This window comes from Brassica oleracea, chromosome C1 (genome assembly GCF_000695525.1).
Source record: "Brassica oleracea var. oleracea cultivar TO1000 chromosome C1, BOL, whole genome shotgun sequence".
NCBI lineage: Eukaryota > Viridiplantae > Streptophyta > Magnoliopsida > Brassicales > Brassicaceae > Brassica > Brassica oleracea.
The window spans coordinates 3,017,035-3,031,894 of record NC_027748.1 but is presented as its reverse complement, the minus strand read 5'-3'; the positions used below and the strand labels follow the sequence as shown (position 1 = coordinate 3,031,894).

Below are 14,860 nucleotides of genomic sequence, written 5' to 3'. Positions count from 1 at the left end.
AATATATCTTCATTATCAGGTTGGTGATCATCTTGGTGGTAATGAAAATGAGAGGAAGAAGCCATTGATAAATTTTTGCAAGAGAGAAAATGCTATGGAAATTAAAGAGAAGAGAATGCTTTGCATTTTTTCTAATCAAAAGAAGTCTCTTATTTATAGATCTTGGTAGTTAGGAAGTATGCATGTGATTTTTAGGTATGATTTTTAGGTAGATAGAAAAATACATGTGAAATTTAGTTAGATAGCAAGCATACATGTGATTTGTAGGTAGATAGAAAAATGTTTTGTGATTTGTAGGTAGATAGAAAACATACATGTGATTTGTATTCTCTAATATATGATTCTAATAGATGATTCTAATACATACATGTGATCATTTGAGAAGATATTTAAAAAAATCCGAGTACAAGTACAATGATCATGTTTGACGGTCCAAACTTGGTACACAAGTTTACAATGTCTGAAACTGATTACATCCGCGTACTGATGTCTTAACATCGTTGTACAATAGTCACCCATTACATCCGAGGGGCTAAGAAAAAACAATAACATCCCCTGCCTAAACCCACACTACGACCATCCCTGCCTAAACCATTACACATACATAATCCCCAAGCCTATTAAAATTAGTACAACGACCATAGCACCCACAACATACTCAAACCCATCACTACAAACGGATTTCTCCTTAGCATTATCACACATAATCTTCTCTACACGTAGCAGCCTCTACTCATTTTCATATTCACTCAAAAGGGACAGGTTATCTACCTTTTCCTCCAGCTGGAGGACATGTCTATCTCTGGCTCTCATCTCCTCCATCACCGCCACGTCCCACCATTTCCAAACATGGCACTCTCCGTCGTCTTTATTCGTGCAAGTGTATACTAAGCGACATGTATCACACACGGAAGATAACTTATCATTTCGGACATAAGTGATGACTAGCTACATTGTGAAATTGATGTTGTCTTACCTTGACCAATAATACTTCTAGACGGTACAAGCTGTGGCGGAGAACCACAGTAGCAAACCTGCGGGAACCCGAACTCCACCTCCGGTTGTGGAGGGTATATGACGGATGAACGACGTTCTAAGCTTAGCTCAGTTTGATCACGTCGGATTAGATCATCCGTCTCGGAGTATTCACTGTCTGAATTGTTTCCAAACATATCCTTCGACGGTGATGGTTGGCTATAGCTGTAGCGCCCCATTTTCAAGTATACCTGCAAAAAATTAGTAAGAGTTTTTTAGTACATTAATATTAAATTGTCTCTGTTTTAAACTACATTAATATTTAGAAGCTCTAATTGTTGAGCACAAAGCAAAGGATCCATACATTAATCATACATAGAGAATCAAAAAAGTTTAAAGGCTAAGCCACTAATGTTTAGAAGCTCTAATTGTTCAGAAACACTCCGCTAAAAGCTTATTCTTCACAGCTTCTTCCGCCTCACTCAATGGTTCAGTTTTGGCAAGGAGAGTGTCAAGTATAGATAACTTCGACAGTCTCTCCTTTCTCTCCAAGTCCTCCTTCTTCATTTCCCAGTCCTCCTTCTTCATTTCCCAAACACTCACATAGTCAGACACAGACTTTCCTTTACCACCATTTCTTCTAGCCTTAGCAGCCTTGATTCCTTCTGGCCTCGGGTCAACATCAACGACACCGTCGGTGGTGGAAGCTTGGGTCGTTGTCTCAACATTCTTCCTCTTCTCACCGCCACCAGCTTTAGGTGCGTTAAGGGAAAGCCACTTCTGTTCAAATCTCAACGTACACCACGCATGTTCAAGAGTAAACTTCTTAGCTTGATCAGCAAAGAAGATCTCATGCGCCTTCTTTAGAAGATCAGTGTCACTCTCACCACTTCTAAGCTGTCTCTCTGATGCGGAGTATGCGGCACAAAACTTGTTAACGTCATCGTTTATTCTATGCCACCTTTTCTTACATTGCCCGGGTTCTCTCTCGCCATCCTCTAATCCATGAGGACTTGAGGAATAAAGATGAGCAACCCTATCCCAGAAGGTCCCCGACTTCTGCTCATTTGCTACAATGGAATCTTTAGAAGTGTTGAGCCACACACTGATCAACACCTAGTCATCAGCCGGGTCCCATTTGCGTCTAACACCACGGGCCACTGGTGGTACTTGAGATGGTTGTGAACTGAATGACGGGATAGGTTGAGAATCACCAAAGTTAATACGACCATGAAAACTTTCATGAGGAAAGTTTTCATGGTAAACGCTCCCTTGTTGACTGTGAAGCAGTCCTAATAAACTAGAGCTCTGACTATGAATATTATTTGGATCCATAGCAGTAAGAAAAGAGAGGAGATATATTCGAGAAAGAGCAGAGATATATTAGAGAAAAGAGAAGAGATATATTAGAGAAAAGCGAGTGAGATGAAAGAAGTGAGAAGAGAAAATTGATTTTATAGGAGGAAGTGAAGACTACAAAGTACAAACGCTAGTAAATGGCTAACTCCGAACAAGAAGTGTCTAATCCAAACTTATTACACAACAAAAAAGCTATCTAACATTCCTAACTACATCATTAATATAATGAGATTTGGTTTCAAACAAACTAGACTATTTGTAACTAAGCAGTAATTCCTAACAACATCATCAATAATAATCCTAGTCTATTTCGAACAACTTGTGTCTTTCAAATACACGCAAGTGTCTTTAACAATATCAAAGAAGCTAAGATTCACAAAACTAAGACTCAAAGAATTACAAACTCAGGCAAGGCAGATAGATGATAGCAGGAACATAACTATGGCAAGGCAAAAAGAATTACAAAGCAAGATTCAGACGATAGCAGAAAGAGAACTAAACTACACCACAAAACAAAACGAGCAGGATCTAATCCGAGTACCCCAAGAGACACAAACTATTTCGTTAATATCAAACTGTAAATATAGCAATCACTCAACCTATTTTGTTACAGGATCTAATCTCGAACCACAAAAGTTTTTAATGGAGGCTGTTTTTTAGCTACGAATCACGCATATAATCTAAAGAAAACAATCACTTAACCTACAAGGATACAAATCATACAATCGAACCATGTAAATCAATAAAATTTATTCTATTTCAAACCCTAGAATCTATCCATCTCTTCTAGGAGTTGAAGACCGTACCTTGCCAAGATTGGGACGATTCGCCGAGGATTTGGAGAGGAAAGAAGCTTGCGCACATGACCGGAATCGAACGGAAGTGGATTGAGATTTCGAAGCTGCGACCTTTCGATTGGAAGCTGCGACCTTTCGATTTGCAAAGACACGCCGACAGAGACTCCAGTGGAAGAGAGAAGACGCATGTGGAGTGAGGAGATCAGGTCGTCGCTTTCGTTTGGAAAAGATCGATCTTCGATTCAATGCTTCAGTTCGTCGCCATCGAGCTCTCTTTTTTCGATTTTCGATTTCAATTTCCCTGAGCTGAAACCACTGTCCCTTCTTCGTTTTCATCGCCCAATAGCGTGATGCCACGTCTCCTTCGGGACGAGCCCTTACGGCCCGTCCCACCCATTTTAATTTCATTTTCAATTATTTTCGACCCAATAAAGAAGAAGGGACGGCCCAAGGCACGCCCGATGCAGATGCCCTAAAGGTCGATTACTAGATTGATGTATATATACTTCATACATGTGTATAGTCTAAACTGTATATATACTTCTATAATAAATACACCCCAATGTACATTCTCATTAAGTTTAAACTAGATTTTGACCCGCGCTTTGAAAGCGCGGGTTTATTTTTGTTTTTTTTTTCAATTGACAAATATTTAGTAAATGTCACATTTTCATATATTTGTGTTTTATTTTATAAAAGACTTAAAAAATTTATCTTTATTTATCGTATTTCATTTTAAATGACTATTTATGTTAAAAAAATTAAATTTTATTTTTTTAATGAATTAAGTTGGTATAACTCTGATAAATTAATTTTATTATGGGGTTAATATTTTAATTAAAAAATTATATACTTTTAATAAAGATTTATACTTTTCAATAAAAAAATTCAATTATTTTTATGAATGCTTAAATTATATTAAGAAAAGAAAAAAATAATAATTAAGAATAGTTGAAAAAAAATTATTTGAACTTGGACTCAATGGTCCAAAGGAAAAAAAAAAGGTGAGAATTGAATCTGATTTTTTAATAGGCCCAAATGGCCCAAGAGAGATTTGATTTGGGCTGGATCCAAAAATAATGACCCAATATAGATTTGTTATTAATATTACTTAATTGCCCTTAATGAAACATGCAATGTTAGTGAAGGAAACATGCCCCTAAGGTAATTATGACAATAGGATCCTGCTTTAATAGTATAGATATCGGCGAAAAGTGATGTACGGCAGAGATGGATGGTTGTCGGCAATGCCATTTAAGTTGCGTTGCAACCCTAGGATTACATGTGCGCGAGGCAGACGACTTGTTAGCTTTGTATGAATTATTCTGTAGAAGCTGGATTACAATTGGGCTTAAAACGTTATAATGGGCTTTTGGAAGTCACTTTGCAAGGCCTAGTGGGCTAATTAACGAAGTAAAAAAGTAGATAAACCACCTCAAAAACGGAATCATATATACAGTTAGTGGATTAATAAAAAAAGTGAGGCTCACATGGGAAGGAGGGAGAGACAGTAAGATTTGATTGATTTGGATAAATACGAAAAACTATTGGATCTGCGTTATTTGAAGATTTGAAGACGTGTTAACTGATTGACTCAAAATCAAAAGTCTTTTTTGATCTTTTGCCTCTCAATACGACGTTCCAGAATCCCAAAATTCGAGAATTGTGATGTGATTTCAAACACTAGGACCAAAAAAGAAGAAGAGGAAGAGACATGGACTGGCCGAAAGTTTCCTCTGTAAATTTTCTCAAAAAGACATTACCACTTGTGTTTTTATTTATTTCTCCATTTGTTGGTTTTGGATTGGTAATGGTTTGTGTGTTTGGTAATAATTAAAAAAATAAAAAAAAATGCAGAGATCAAGCTCTCTTACTGTGGGAGAGAAAGTCTGCGCCGTCTTTATACCTCTCTTTGCTATTATTGATATCCTCTTCTCCACCATTGGACAATGCTTCGATTGCCGCCGACGTCGCTCGCCTCAAGTGTGTCATCACGTGGATCTGGCTCGTCTTGCACATGGATCTCCATGTGTGTGTTTTATCTTCTCTCCCCCTCTTCTTATCAATGGGTTTTCAGTTTTAACTGTTTGGGAGCTTAAAAGTTTTTAACTTTGGTGTTGAATGTATTTTTTTTGCAGTTTCAGTCAATGAAGTTGAAGCATTGTATGAGTTATTCAAGAAACTGAGCTGTTCAATTATTGATGATGGATTGATTCACAAGGTCAGTTTCTTTTCTTGTGGAAAGTCTCTTTGATACTAGCTAAGGATGATCTCGTTGATGAATTGCCATCTTTTATCAGTTTTCTCAATGATTATGAGTTTGTTTGTAGGAAGAGCTTCGGCTAGCGCTTTTTCAAGCTCCTTATGGTGAGAACCTCTTTCTTGATAGGGTGAGTCACTAGTGTGTGTCTTCTTTAGAGAAGACGGAATAGTTTTCTTTTCCCATGGTTTCTTGGACTTTTTGAGGATTAAAGTTATGCTTATATTTGATGTTTTGGTAGGTTTTTGATTTGTTCGATGAAAAGAAGAATGGTGTTATAGAGTTTGAGGAATTTATACATGCGTTGAGTGTGTTTCATCCCTATGCACCAATCGAGGAGAAAATCGACTGTAAGGAACTTAGAAACCATATTCAGTTCTCTATGTTAATAGTATGTAGCAAAGCTTTTATCTTATATAGTCCATGGATGAGTCTCAAGCATATGTTTCTTATATGATCCATGGATCAAAAAATAAAGAGTCTCAAGCATATGTTTTTTATATGTGACAGTTGCATTTAGGCTTTATGATCTAAGACAAACTGGATATATAGAGCGAGAAGAGGTAAAATAATCTGCCATTGCTAGTTGAAACTTTCTTTTGTGCATAATAGCAAGTTTGAAGTTGTAATAATGTGTTTAGGTGCATCAAATGGTGGCTGCTATTTTGATGGAATCTGAAATGATTCTGTCCGATGAACTTTTGACCATGATCATTGATAAAGTGAGTCTATTTGGAATCCTTTCTTTTATTGGTGAAGAATATTCATATTTGAATGATCATTGAACTTGTTTTTGGTAGACATTTGCTGATGCAGATGCAGACAAAGACGGTAAAATAAGCAAAGAGGAATGGAAAGTGTATGTGCTCAAGCATCCCACATTGTTGAAGAATATGACTCTTCCTTACCTCAAGTACCAAATCTTTCTCTCTTTGTCAGATTAACTCTTCAATCTAAGATAACTTTTCAGATGTTGATCATCAACATATCTGTTTGAATTTTGAAGGGATGTGACAACGGCCTTCCCAAGTTTTATATTCAACACTGAGGTTGAAGACTGAGGCAGAACCGGTTCTGCTTGGATTTTGTCAGTTTCCTTATTGTATTTTTACCCAAATTAGTTGGTGGTTTACCTGTTAGCTGTAAAGTAAAAAAATTGTGAGGCTCCTGATATCTTTTGATGCACGCATCTGTACACTGTTCCATTGCAAGTGATGAGCATTATTTTTACATATTTTATCTTTTGTGTCTATGGACCAATGATCCATACATATCTTATGTGGAAAGTTTCGGAAAAAGATAAACGAATGGGTCAATGTCTAATGATTGTAGATAAGAACGATAGATAAGAACGAATATTTTATCTCAATCATAGAGAGAGGTATACATTTGTCTCAACTTTTAAAAATATGATTGCGCCATGAAAAATCTAGATTTTCATAATTACTTTTTAAATATATACTTTTTCTGTTCTCGTTAACACAGTTAATAAATTATATTTGGAAAAATCTCATTTTAACCACTTTACGGCACTTTAAACACTGAAATTTTTTTACTAGCACTTTAAATTTTCAGAATAACTTTATTATTATAATAAACCTCCAACGACGTTTTTCTGTTCATAGGCGACCGATACTGTTCATTTTATAGATTAAAATGATGATGTGTCGGTTACCTTTTTTTCTCTTAAAAATAAAAAATGTAAAAATACAGAAAAATTCGAATGAAATTGAAAAAATTTATAAAAAATTCAAAAAAAATAAAAAAAAATCAAAATTCAAAAACATAAAAATTAAAATTTCAAACTTAAAAATAAAATAAAATATTAAAAATTCTAAAAATTTAAAAATAAGATCTAAAAGTAAAATATCAAATTTAAAAACGAAAATAAAAATTTTAGAATTCTAAAATAAGATATAAAATATTTTTAAAATAAATAATTTGAAATTTTTCTTTATTTATTTGTATTTATATTTTTAGAGCATAAGAGTCTTTTGCATCTTTAATAAAACATTTTTGGTCATTTTCTTTCTTAGAAAATTTTTTTGGGACAAAACTCAATATAATCTATTTGAGAGAATTATTAGTCATGCGTGTGATCACCATCAATTAACATGGGTGAAATTGGCGGCCCCCGAGATGCATTCTGCGAAGTGTACTTAGGCGATAGTCGGGCTACGTAAGAGGTCTGGATATTCGGATTATCAAAAAAAAAAGTTTTTGATGGTAGCAAATTTTGATATATTGTTTTTGATGGTGGCAAGTTTTGATATCATCATAAGTGACAGTCACTTTAATTTGATGGAATTTAAAATAAATATAATTCTTTTGGTCAAATATTTACAATTTTTTTTTAGAATTTTAATTTTTAAGTTTGAAGTTTTAATTTTAGATCTTATTTTATATTTTTTTTAAAAAAAAATTTTAAAAAAATATTTTTTAAATTTGACATTTTAATTTAGAATTTATTTTAGAATTTTTAATATTTTATTTTATTTTTAAGTTTGAAATTTAATTTTTACGTTTTTTGAATTTTTAGATTTTTTTAAATTTTGTTTTGAATTTTTATTTTTTTACAATTTTTTTTAGTTTCATTCGATTTTTTCTGTATTTTTCTGTGTTTAAAGTGCTAGTAAAAATTTCAGTGTTTAAAGTCTCAGAAAGTGACATTTATATTTTGACTTGAAGCATTTATTTATTTTCTTTTTGTCATGTGTGAAATGTAAGATGTATCGAACTAAATTAAACAAAGGAAACGAAGGATGATGTGATTAGCAACATTCCAATGGAAACATTACATAGCTAGATAGAAAGTGTATGATAATAAGAACACTGTGGACATAAACATGGAAGAGTAGAGAGAAGAGAAATGAGAGAAAGTGGGACACATAACATAAGACATGAATGTAAATCAAGCTGATACTGCAGCTGCGACTTGTTCTTCTTCTGGTAGGAGAGTGCACACCAGCTTCCTGTCTCCATACACATTGTCCACACGCCCTGTTTCCACATTTCATTTCATTTGTCACAAAGCTCATATTTTTCAAAAACTGGATGCCACAATCTATATATCTAAGGATGATTTCTAATACCTGTGGTTGGCCAGAACTTGGCAGATCGGAGCCATGGGGTAGGGAAAGCAGCGTACTCTCGAGAATACGGCTTCTTCCATGTGTCTGACATTAGCATAGCTGGAGAATGTGGAGCTCCCTGAGAACACACACAAACAAACAAACAAACAACACCCTCAACGTCTGTATCTATGAAGAACTGTACTGAAAATAAGATTTGTTATTTCAGTCACCTTGAGAACGTTGTTCTGGACATCTGCATTTCCTTTTTCAATCTGTGCGATTTCTTCCCTGATCGAAATGAGAGTATCGCAGAACCTGTCTAACTCCGCCTGCAAACAATTCTTATTATCAAGTTGTGATACACTGAGAGAGAAAAATAGTCAGTGGAGAGATTTGCGTATGCGTATTGTACCTTGCTTTCACTCTCGGTCGGCTCAATCATGAGCGTTCCAGAGACAGGGAAAGACATTGTGGGTGCATGGAAACCATAGTCCATCAGCCGTTTCGCCACATCCTCTGCTTCTATTCCAGCAGTGTTCTAAAGAACAAAAGAAACCATGTTTGAATCCCCATACAAAGACTCAACATCCACTTTCATTTACATTTCAAATAATAATACCTTGAAGCCTCTCAGATCTATGATGAATTCGTGTGCTACTGTTCCGTTGGCACCACGAAACAGAACTGGGAAGTGCTTCTGTTAAAAACAAAATCAATAAATTGGACTCTCTTTTTAGTCTTGGACTCATCCCTCATCGAATGTTTTGTTTTATTACTAAAAGAAGTAAAGGTAACCTCTAGGCGCTTTGCCATGTAATTGGCATTCAAGATTGCAATCTTTGAGGCCTCAGTGAGTCCACCAGATCCCATCATGGCAATGTAAGAGTAAGATATTGGCAAGATAAGCGCAGATCCCCACGGTGCAGCGGCAATGGGACCCAGCGGTTCTGTCTTCTCGGGTTGCGGGAAACCACCAGTGGGTATCTTTAACCATTGGCAATAGAGGAAAAACAAGAAAAAAAATATTACTTCACCAATCACCAAGAAACATAGACAGTGATGAATGAATGATCAAAGACTAACCACAGGGTGAGAAGGAAGAAATGGTGCTAAATGCTTCTTCACACCAATGGGACCCATTCCAGGCCCACCACCTCCATGAGGAATACAGAAGGTCTTGTGGAGATTGAGATGGCACACATCCGCTCCAATGAAACCAGGGCTGGTCAAACCAACCTACCACGAAACCCAACAGCAACAAAATTTAGACAAAGCCCCGAGATGTCTGTTTGATGTTTTATTCAAGACGTCTCTCACCTGTGCATTCATGTTGGCACCATCCATGTACACTTGACCTCCATTGTCGTGTATTATTTTGCAAATCTCATCAATAGTCTCTTCATAGACTCCATGAGTTGAAGGGTATGTAACCATAAGGGCAGCTAAGCTGTCTTTGTTGTCTTCAGCAGCTTTTCTCACCTCGTCCATGTTGATATTTCCCTTAGCATCAGTTCCAACCGTAATAATTTTCATTCCGCACATAGCAGCGCTTGCAGGGTTTGTCCCATGTGCAGAGACAGGTATGATACACACATTTCTGTGATGATCTCCTCTTGACTGGAAGATGCATACATTTATTCATTTTACAGTTTAGAATTGGAAATAGTAAAATATTTAAATCAAGATTTAGGATATAAGCCTTTACCCTGTGATATTCGCGGATAACCATGAGCCCGGTATACTCACCAGAAGCACCAGCATTAGGTTGCAATGAGAGAGAGTCAAACCCAGTGATTGTACACAAGAGATCACCCAAGGTGCTGAACATTTCCTATACAAATGCCAACAAGTATTCAGATTCACTATTCAAATTTCCAGATCAAACCTTGACTGAATCAAAAAAGTGGCTCACCTGGTAACCTTGTGCTTGATCAACTGGAGCAAATGGGTGGATGTCAGTGAAACTTGGCCATGAGACTGGCATCATTTCAGTTGTTGCATTTAACTTCATTGTACAAGATCCCAATGGAATCATGCTGTGGCACAGTGAGAGATCCTTAGTCCCTAACTTGTGGATGTACCTGAGTAACTCATGCTCTGTGTGGTACCTAATCACATTGTTAAAAAACGAAAATACATATGAGAGATACTATTAAGCCACAAGCAATAAACCAGGCAAGACTCAAAGAACAGAAAAAATATACATGTTGAAGATTGGGTGGGTGAGATAAGTGCTCTCTCTTGTTAAGTTAGAGGGAATGGAATTCTGAACCTCAGGTGCAAGAGATTCAGCCGTGAACGGAACCTGAAACAAATGGAGTCGAGATAATCAAATTTCATGCAACGACCCAAGTAAACAACAAGAGAGGATAGAACAACACTCACAGGCTTGCCAGAAGCAAAGACTTTGAAAAGTTTATCGACATCATCCAAGGTGGTTGTTTCGTCAAAAGAAGCAGTAATCTGAAAGACATCAAGTTAACATGCCAAAATGTTCAAATCTCTAAGCGGCTACAAACATTTGAGTGTCAAACAAAGGAGAGTCACTCACAGTGTTGGAGTCCACAACACGCAGATTCATTTCGCTCTTGACAGCTGCATCAGCAATCGCATGTGCATCCGAACACTTGATTTTCACAGTGTCAAAGTAAGGAAGATCTTGGACTTCAGCAACACCAAGCTTCTTCAATCCTAGAGAAAATATACCAGCAAGACCATGAACGCGCTCGGCAATAGATTTTAAACCCGCAGGTCCATGGTAAACAGCATACATGGCAGCCATGTTCGCAAGCAACGCCTGCAACAAAACGAAAAAACATTACAAAAATAGCCAAAAGAAAAGATAAAAAATTTCATCAGCATGTATCAACAACATTACTTGAGCAGTACAGATGTTGCTAGTGGCTTTATCCCTCCTAATATGCTGCTCCCTAGTCTGCATAGCCATACGCAGAGCTGGCTTCCCAGTAGAATCAACACTAACACCAATAATCCTCCCCGGCATCATCCTCTTATACTCCGAAGAAGTAGCCAAAAAAGCAGCGTGGGGACCACCGTAACCCATCGGAACGCCAAACCTCTGAGCCGAACCAACGACAATATCAGCCCCAAACTCCCCAGGAGGCTTTAACACCGTCAACGCCAACAGATCCGTCGCCATAACAACCTTAACGCCGTTAGCGTGAGCGTTCTTAACAAACTCGCCGTAATCCAAAACCTCTCCCTCAGTCCCCGGGTACTGAACGAGCACACCACACACGTCACCACAGCTGTAATCAATCTCTTTAAGATCCTTCGTAACAACCTTCAGATCAAATCCATCAGCTCTAGTTTTACAAATCTCGATCGTCTGAGGATGGCAGTTACTCGCGATCACGAACGTCTTCTTCTTCCCCTTTTGGATGTTGTTACACATCGCCATGGCCTCGGCGGCGGCTGTCCCTTCGTCGAGAAGGGACGCGTTGGACATGGGGAGTCCCGTGAGATCGGTGATCATCGTCTGGAAGTTGAGGAGAGACTCGAGCCTCCCCTGGGAGATCTCCGCCTGGTACGGAGTGTACTGAGTGTACCAGGCGGGGTTCTCCAGGATGTTGCGGATGATCACGGTGGGGACGTGTGTGTTGTAGTACCCCATCCCGATGAAGGACTTGAAGACCTTGTTCTTGGAGGCGAGCTCGGTCATGTGAGCCATCATCTCGCTCTCGGTGAGGCCTCCGTCGAATTTGGAGAACTTCATCGAGTCGATTCGGATCTGTTTCGGGACGGTGTCGTCGACCAAGGAGTCGATGTGGTCGTATCCGCAGTATTTCGCCATGTGCGCTTGCTCGTCCGGCGTCGCGGAGTTGTGGCGGCGCGGGAAAGTGTCTCCCGCCTTAACCGCATCGACGGAGATCGAACGCGTCTGGTTATGGTGGTGGTGGTGGTGGTGGTGTTTGGGGAGATTGACGGATCTGTGGTGGTTGTTGGAGAGGAAAGGGGAGAGGGAAGAGATGTACCGAGAAGGAGCGTGGGGGACGACGGAAGGGACGTGGTGAGGGGTGATCTCGCCGTTACGGTGTCGTTTCGATTCGTTAACGAGGCGTCTCACGATGCCTCTGTAAGCGAGCCTACGTGCGCGCTCCATGGTGATTGGTGATTGATTAGAGAAGGTGGGATGGAATCAGGAAAACGCAGAAAGATTGATTGTCTTTCTAGTTTTGTGCCATTGGATTGGTTGGTGGAGAGGTGGTGCAAATAGTGTATGTATATCACTACTGACTGTATATCACGTCCCAAGACAGAGTGTGTTTATATATACTGCTAAAATTATCTAGTTTAAAAAAAAAATTGTCAAATATTGTGGATCTCTTGTAAATGGTGAAGTCTAGGCGATGGGGTTGGTGAAAAGTATCTAACAATTTGTGCAGATTCCACGTGTATCGCATCTAATTAGGAATTTGATTAATATTGTTACGATAATCATATTTATTTAATTATGATTAAAATGGATCTCTGACATCTCTTAATTAGTTGTTTATTATGTCAAAAAAAAAAAAAATAGTTGTTTATTTAGAGCATTTTCTCCAAACCACATAGTATATACCATGTTTTTTTTTAAAGTTATATATTGCATGTTGAAATTGTATATTAAGAAAAACCCAAACTGCTTTCCACAAGTGCTTAGCTCACAAAATTTGTTCTTTTCCTCCAGAATTTGTGGTTTTTTTCTTCAAAATTTAGCTGTATTGGGCTAATCAATAAGTAGGTTTTATTTGGTACTAGCTTTTTTTTTGGAAAAGGTTACTAGTTAGCATTCCTAGATAAACAGTACGAATAATGAGATCGAATAGTGAGATTTATAACTATTGCTTTTGATGATATACACTATACAGGCAAAACTTATGATATATATTTTTAGGAAGTGCTGTAAATAAAAATCTGGAGATAACATTTGAAAGGATGCTAGCTAAAGTTGAAGAGATTGGGATTCGGTGGACGAAAATGTTTGTCACCTTTATCAAACAAATCACAAAGAAAGCAACAAAAGAAAAATCATATGGCAAACAAGTTGTAAATATTTTGGTTCACATGAAAAAATAATTAGGTGGCGTGATATATTTCACATAGTGTTTATCTCCACAAATAAATAGTTAAATAGATAAATATAGGGCTGGCCATCTGTTCATCATACAACTTGGGAACCATCGTCCTCCAAACATACGACTGAAAATGAAACATTCTCGTTTTGGACCCTCGAAGAGAAATAAATCTCTTAAGCGTTCCACTCCTTTTGGATAAATTTATTCATGAAGTTCTTGTTTTGCTTGAAGAAAATCTTGTGTACAAAGGATTATAATATGGTGTTAGTTATACTGGTAAATGTTTTTGTGACACCCGTCACCTCCTATATGGAGGACAGCGTGTCACCCCCGACGCGTCATCATACAACAATATGACACCCGTCTCCCTGACACTAAGGACGACGGGCCACCAACAATATCCCGTAATATAAAAGCCCATAAACCCGACAACTCTCACCCAAGCCCAAATAAAATCCGAAAGAAAAGTCCAGTAGCACCAAGTCCGTCCAAATATCACATACTTGTTTGTCTCACCTGAAAAGGGGAAGAGTGAGGGGTGAGCGACAGGGGAATCGCTCAGTGAGGTATGGGATGCCACCCCGAAGTCCATGGACTCGGACATAGCACTCCGAATAAATATAATTTAATTATAATGCATGTCAAACACAGTACCTAAAGTACTCAAACAACAAACAATGGTCCTAGCGAGGTGCACACTCGCCGCCCACTAACAGGCCAAAACACTACCGAAAAGGTGCTCGGTTCATACACACACCGAAAAAGTGCTCGGTAACACACGCCCGTAGACGATTTATCGACACTTCCAGTCTACGGCTCAACCGGTCGACTAAAGTTGGCCGTGACCTCCATACAATCCGGCATACAGCAGTCCGACTCTGTATCCGTCTCCAAACAAAAACAATCCTAGCTAAGAATTTACATTAAGTGAAACAATCAATGTTGAATCCTCTAACCCCCTAGTTCCGGTTTATGCAAAGAACCTAAAACTAAACAAGCAATGATAGACTCGATTTCACACAGACGGAACACATTAGAAATAAATTATACTTATTCGAGGTCCTAAGCCGAATAAGAGGAGTTCGGGAATAGACCCTCACCTTAGCAATAGAAAAGTGTTGTCTATGAACTCCAGCTGCTCAAATAGACTCCATATCTGAAATCAGATCGAAATTCTGAGTCAGAACGCCTTTCGAACGGTCGAAAACGGAACTGATCAAGGTTTTCGAAAAAGTCAACCCGCTGGTCAAAGTCAACCCGGAAATCGATTTGACTAAACCGACCGGTTTACCCTAACCGAACCAAAATCAATTTAAA

At 38.0% G+C, this 14,860-nt stretch overlaps 3 protein-coding genes across 5 annotated transcripts; 1 reads left to right on the top strand and 2 right to left on the bottom strand.

The window, feature by feature from the left end:
* Positions 1 to 1,407: 1,407 nt before the first annotated feature.
* Positions 1,408 to 2,310, bottom strand: LOC106329048 (glutathione S-transferase T3-like). The gene is made up of 2 exons (XM_013767622.1): positions 2,146 to 2,310; positions 1,408 to 2,091 (listed from the first exon to the last, which is right to left on the bottom strand). The coding sequence occupies exons 1-2, from the start codon at positions 2,308 to 2,310 to the stop codon at positions 1,408 to 1,410; spliced, it is 849 nt and encodes a 282-aa protein (XP_013623076.1).
* A 2,300-nt stretch (positions 2,311 to 4,610) lies between these two features.
* LOC106303590 (calcineurin B-like protein 10) lies at positions 4,611 to 6,621 on the top strand. Of its 3 annotated transcripts, none has more exons than XR_001262509.1 (9): positions 4,611 to 4,869; positions 4,989 to 5,160; positions 5,270 to 5,352; positions 5,462 to 5,521; positions 5,633 to 5,741; positions 5,902 to 5,954; positions 6,033 to 6,113; positions 6,208 to 6,304; positions 6,398 to 6,621. XR_001262509.1 is itself a non-coding variant. In XM_013739873.1 (9 exons), exons 1-9 carry the CDS (start codon positions 4,846 to 4,848, stop codon positions 6,450 to 6,452), a joined length of 750 nt encoding a protein of 249 aa, XP_013595327.1. In that variant the 5' UTR covers positions 4,611 to 4,845; the 3' UTR covers positions 6,453 to 6,621. The 3 variants fall into 3 exon arrangements, 2 of the variants coding, with proteins under 2 accessions (XP_013595327.1, XP_013595336.1); XM_013739873.1 differs by having other exon boundaries at positions 6,192 to 6,304; XM_013739882.1 differs by lacking the exon at positions 5,633 to 5,741 and having other exon boundaries at positions 5,462 to 5,498; positions 6,192 to 6,304.
* A 1,521-nt stretch (positions 6,622 to 8,142) lies between these two features.
* On the bottom strand, positions 8,143 to 12,743 carry LOC106303581 (glycine dehydrogenase (decarboxylating) 1, mitochondrial). The gene is made up of 14 exons (XM_013739860.1): positions 11,344 to 12,743; positions 11,017 to 11,262; positions 10,851 to 10,928; positions 10,670 to 10,770; positions 10,378 to 10,573; positions 10,171 to 10,296; positions 9,783 to 10,082; positions 9,549 to 9,701; positions 9,261 to 9,449; positions 9,085 to 9,162; positions 8,878 to 9,003; positions 8,696 to 8,794; positions 8,484 to 8,601; positions 8,143 to 8,391 (listed from the first exon to the last, which is right to left on the bottom strand). Exons 1-14 carry the CDS (start codon positions 12,586 to 12,588, stop codon positions 8,303 to 8,305), a joined length of 3,144 nt encoding a protein of 1,047 aa, XP_013595314.1. The 5' UTR covers positions 12,589 to 12,743; the 3' UTR covers positions 8,143 to 8,302.
* Positions 12,744 to 14,860: the final 2,117 nt, after the last annotated feature.

Coding starts and splice junctions, on each gene's coding strand:
- LOC106303590 (XM_013739873.1), top strand. CDS start 4,846: ATGGACTGGCCGAAAGTTTCCTCT. Junction 6,114..6,191: donor TGACCATGATCATTGATAAA/GTGAGTCTATTT, acceptor TGTTTTTGGTAG/ACATTTGCTGATGCAGATGC. Junction 6,305..6,397: donor ATGACTCTTCCTTACCTCAA/GTACCAAATCTT, acceptor TGAATTTTGAAG/GGATGTGACAACGGCCTTCC.
- LOC106303581 (XM_013739860.1), bottom strand. CDS start 12,588: ATGGAGCGCGCACGTAGGCTCGCTTACAGAGGCATCGTGAGACGCCTC. Junction 10,929..11,016: donor GTGTTGTGGACTCCAACACT/GTGAGTGACTCT, acceptor GATGTCTTTCAG/ATTACTGCTTCTTTTGACGA. Junction 10,297..10,377: donor ATCAAGCACAAGGTTACCAG/GTGAGCCACTTT, acceptor GCATTTGTATAG/GAAATGTTCAGCACCTTGGG.
- LOC106329048 (XM_013767622.1), bottom strand. CDS start 2,310: ATGGATCCAAATAATATTCATAGTCAGAGCTCTAGTTTATTAGGACTG. Junction 2,092..2,145: donor TCAGTTCACAACCATCTCAA/GTACCACCAGTG, acceptor GCTGATGACTAG/GTGTTGATCAGTGTGTGGCT.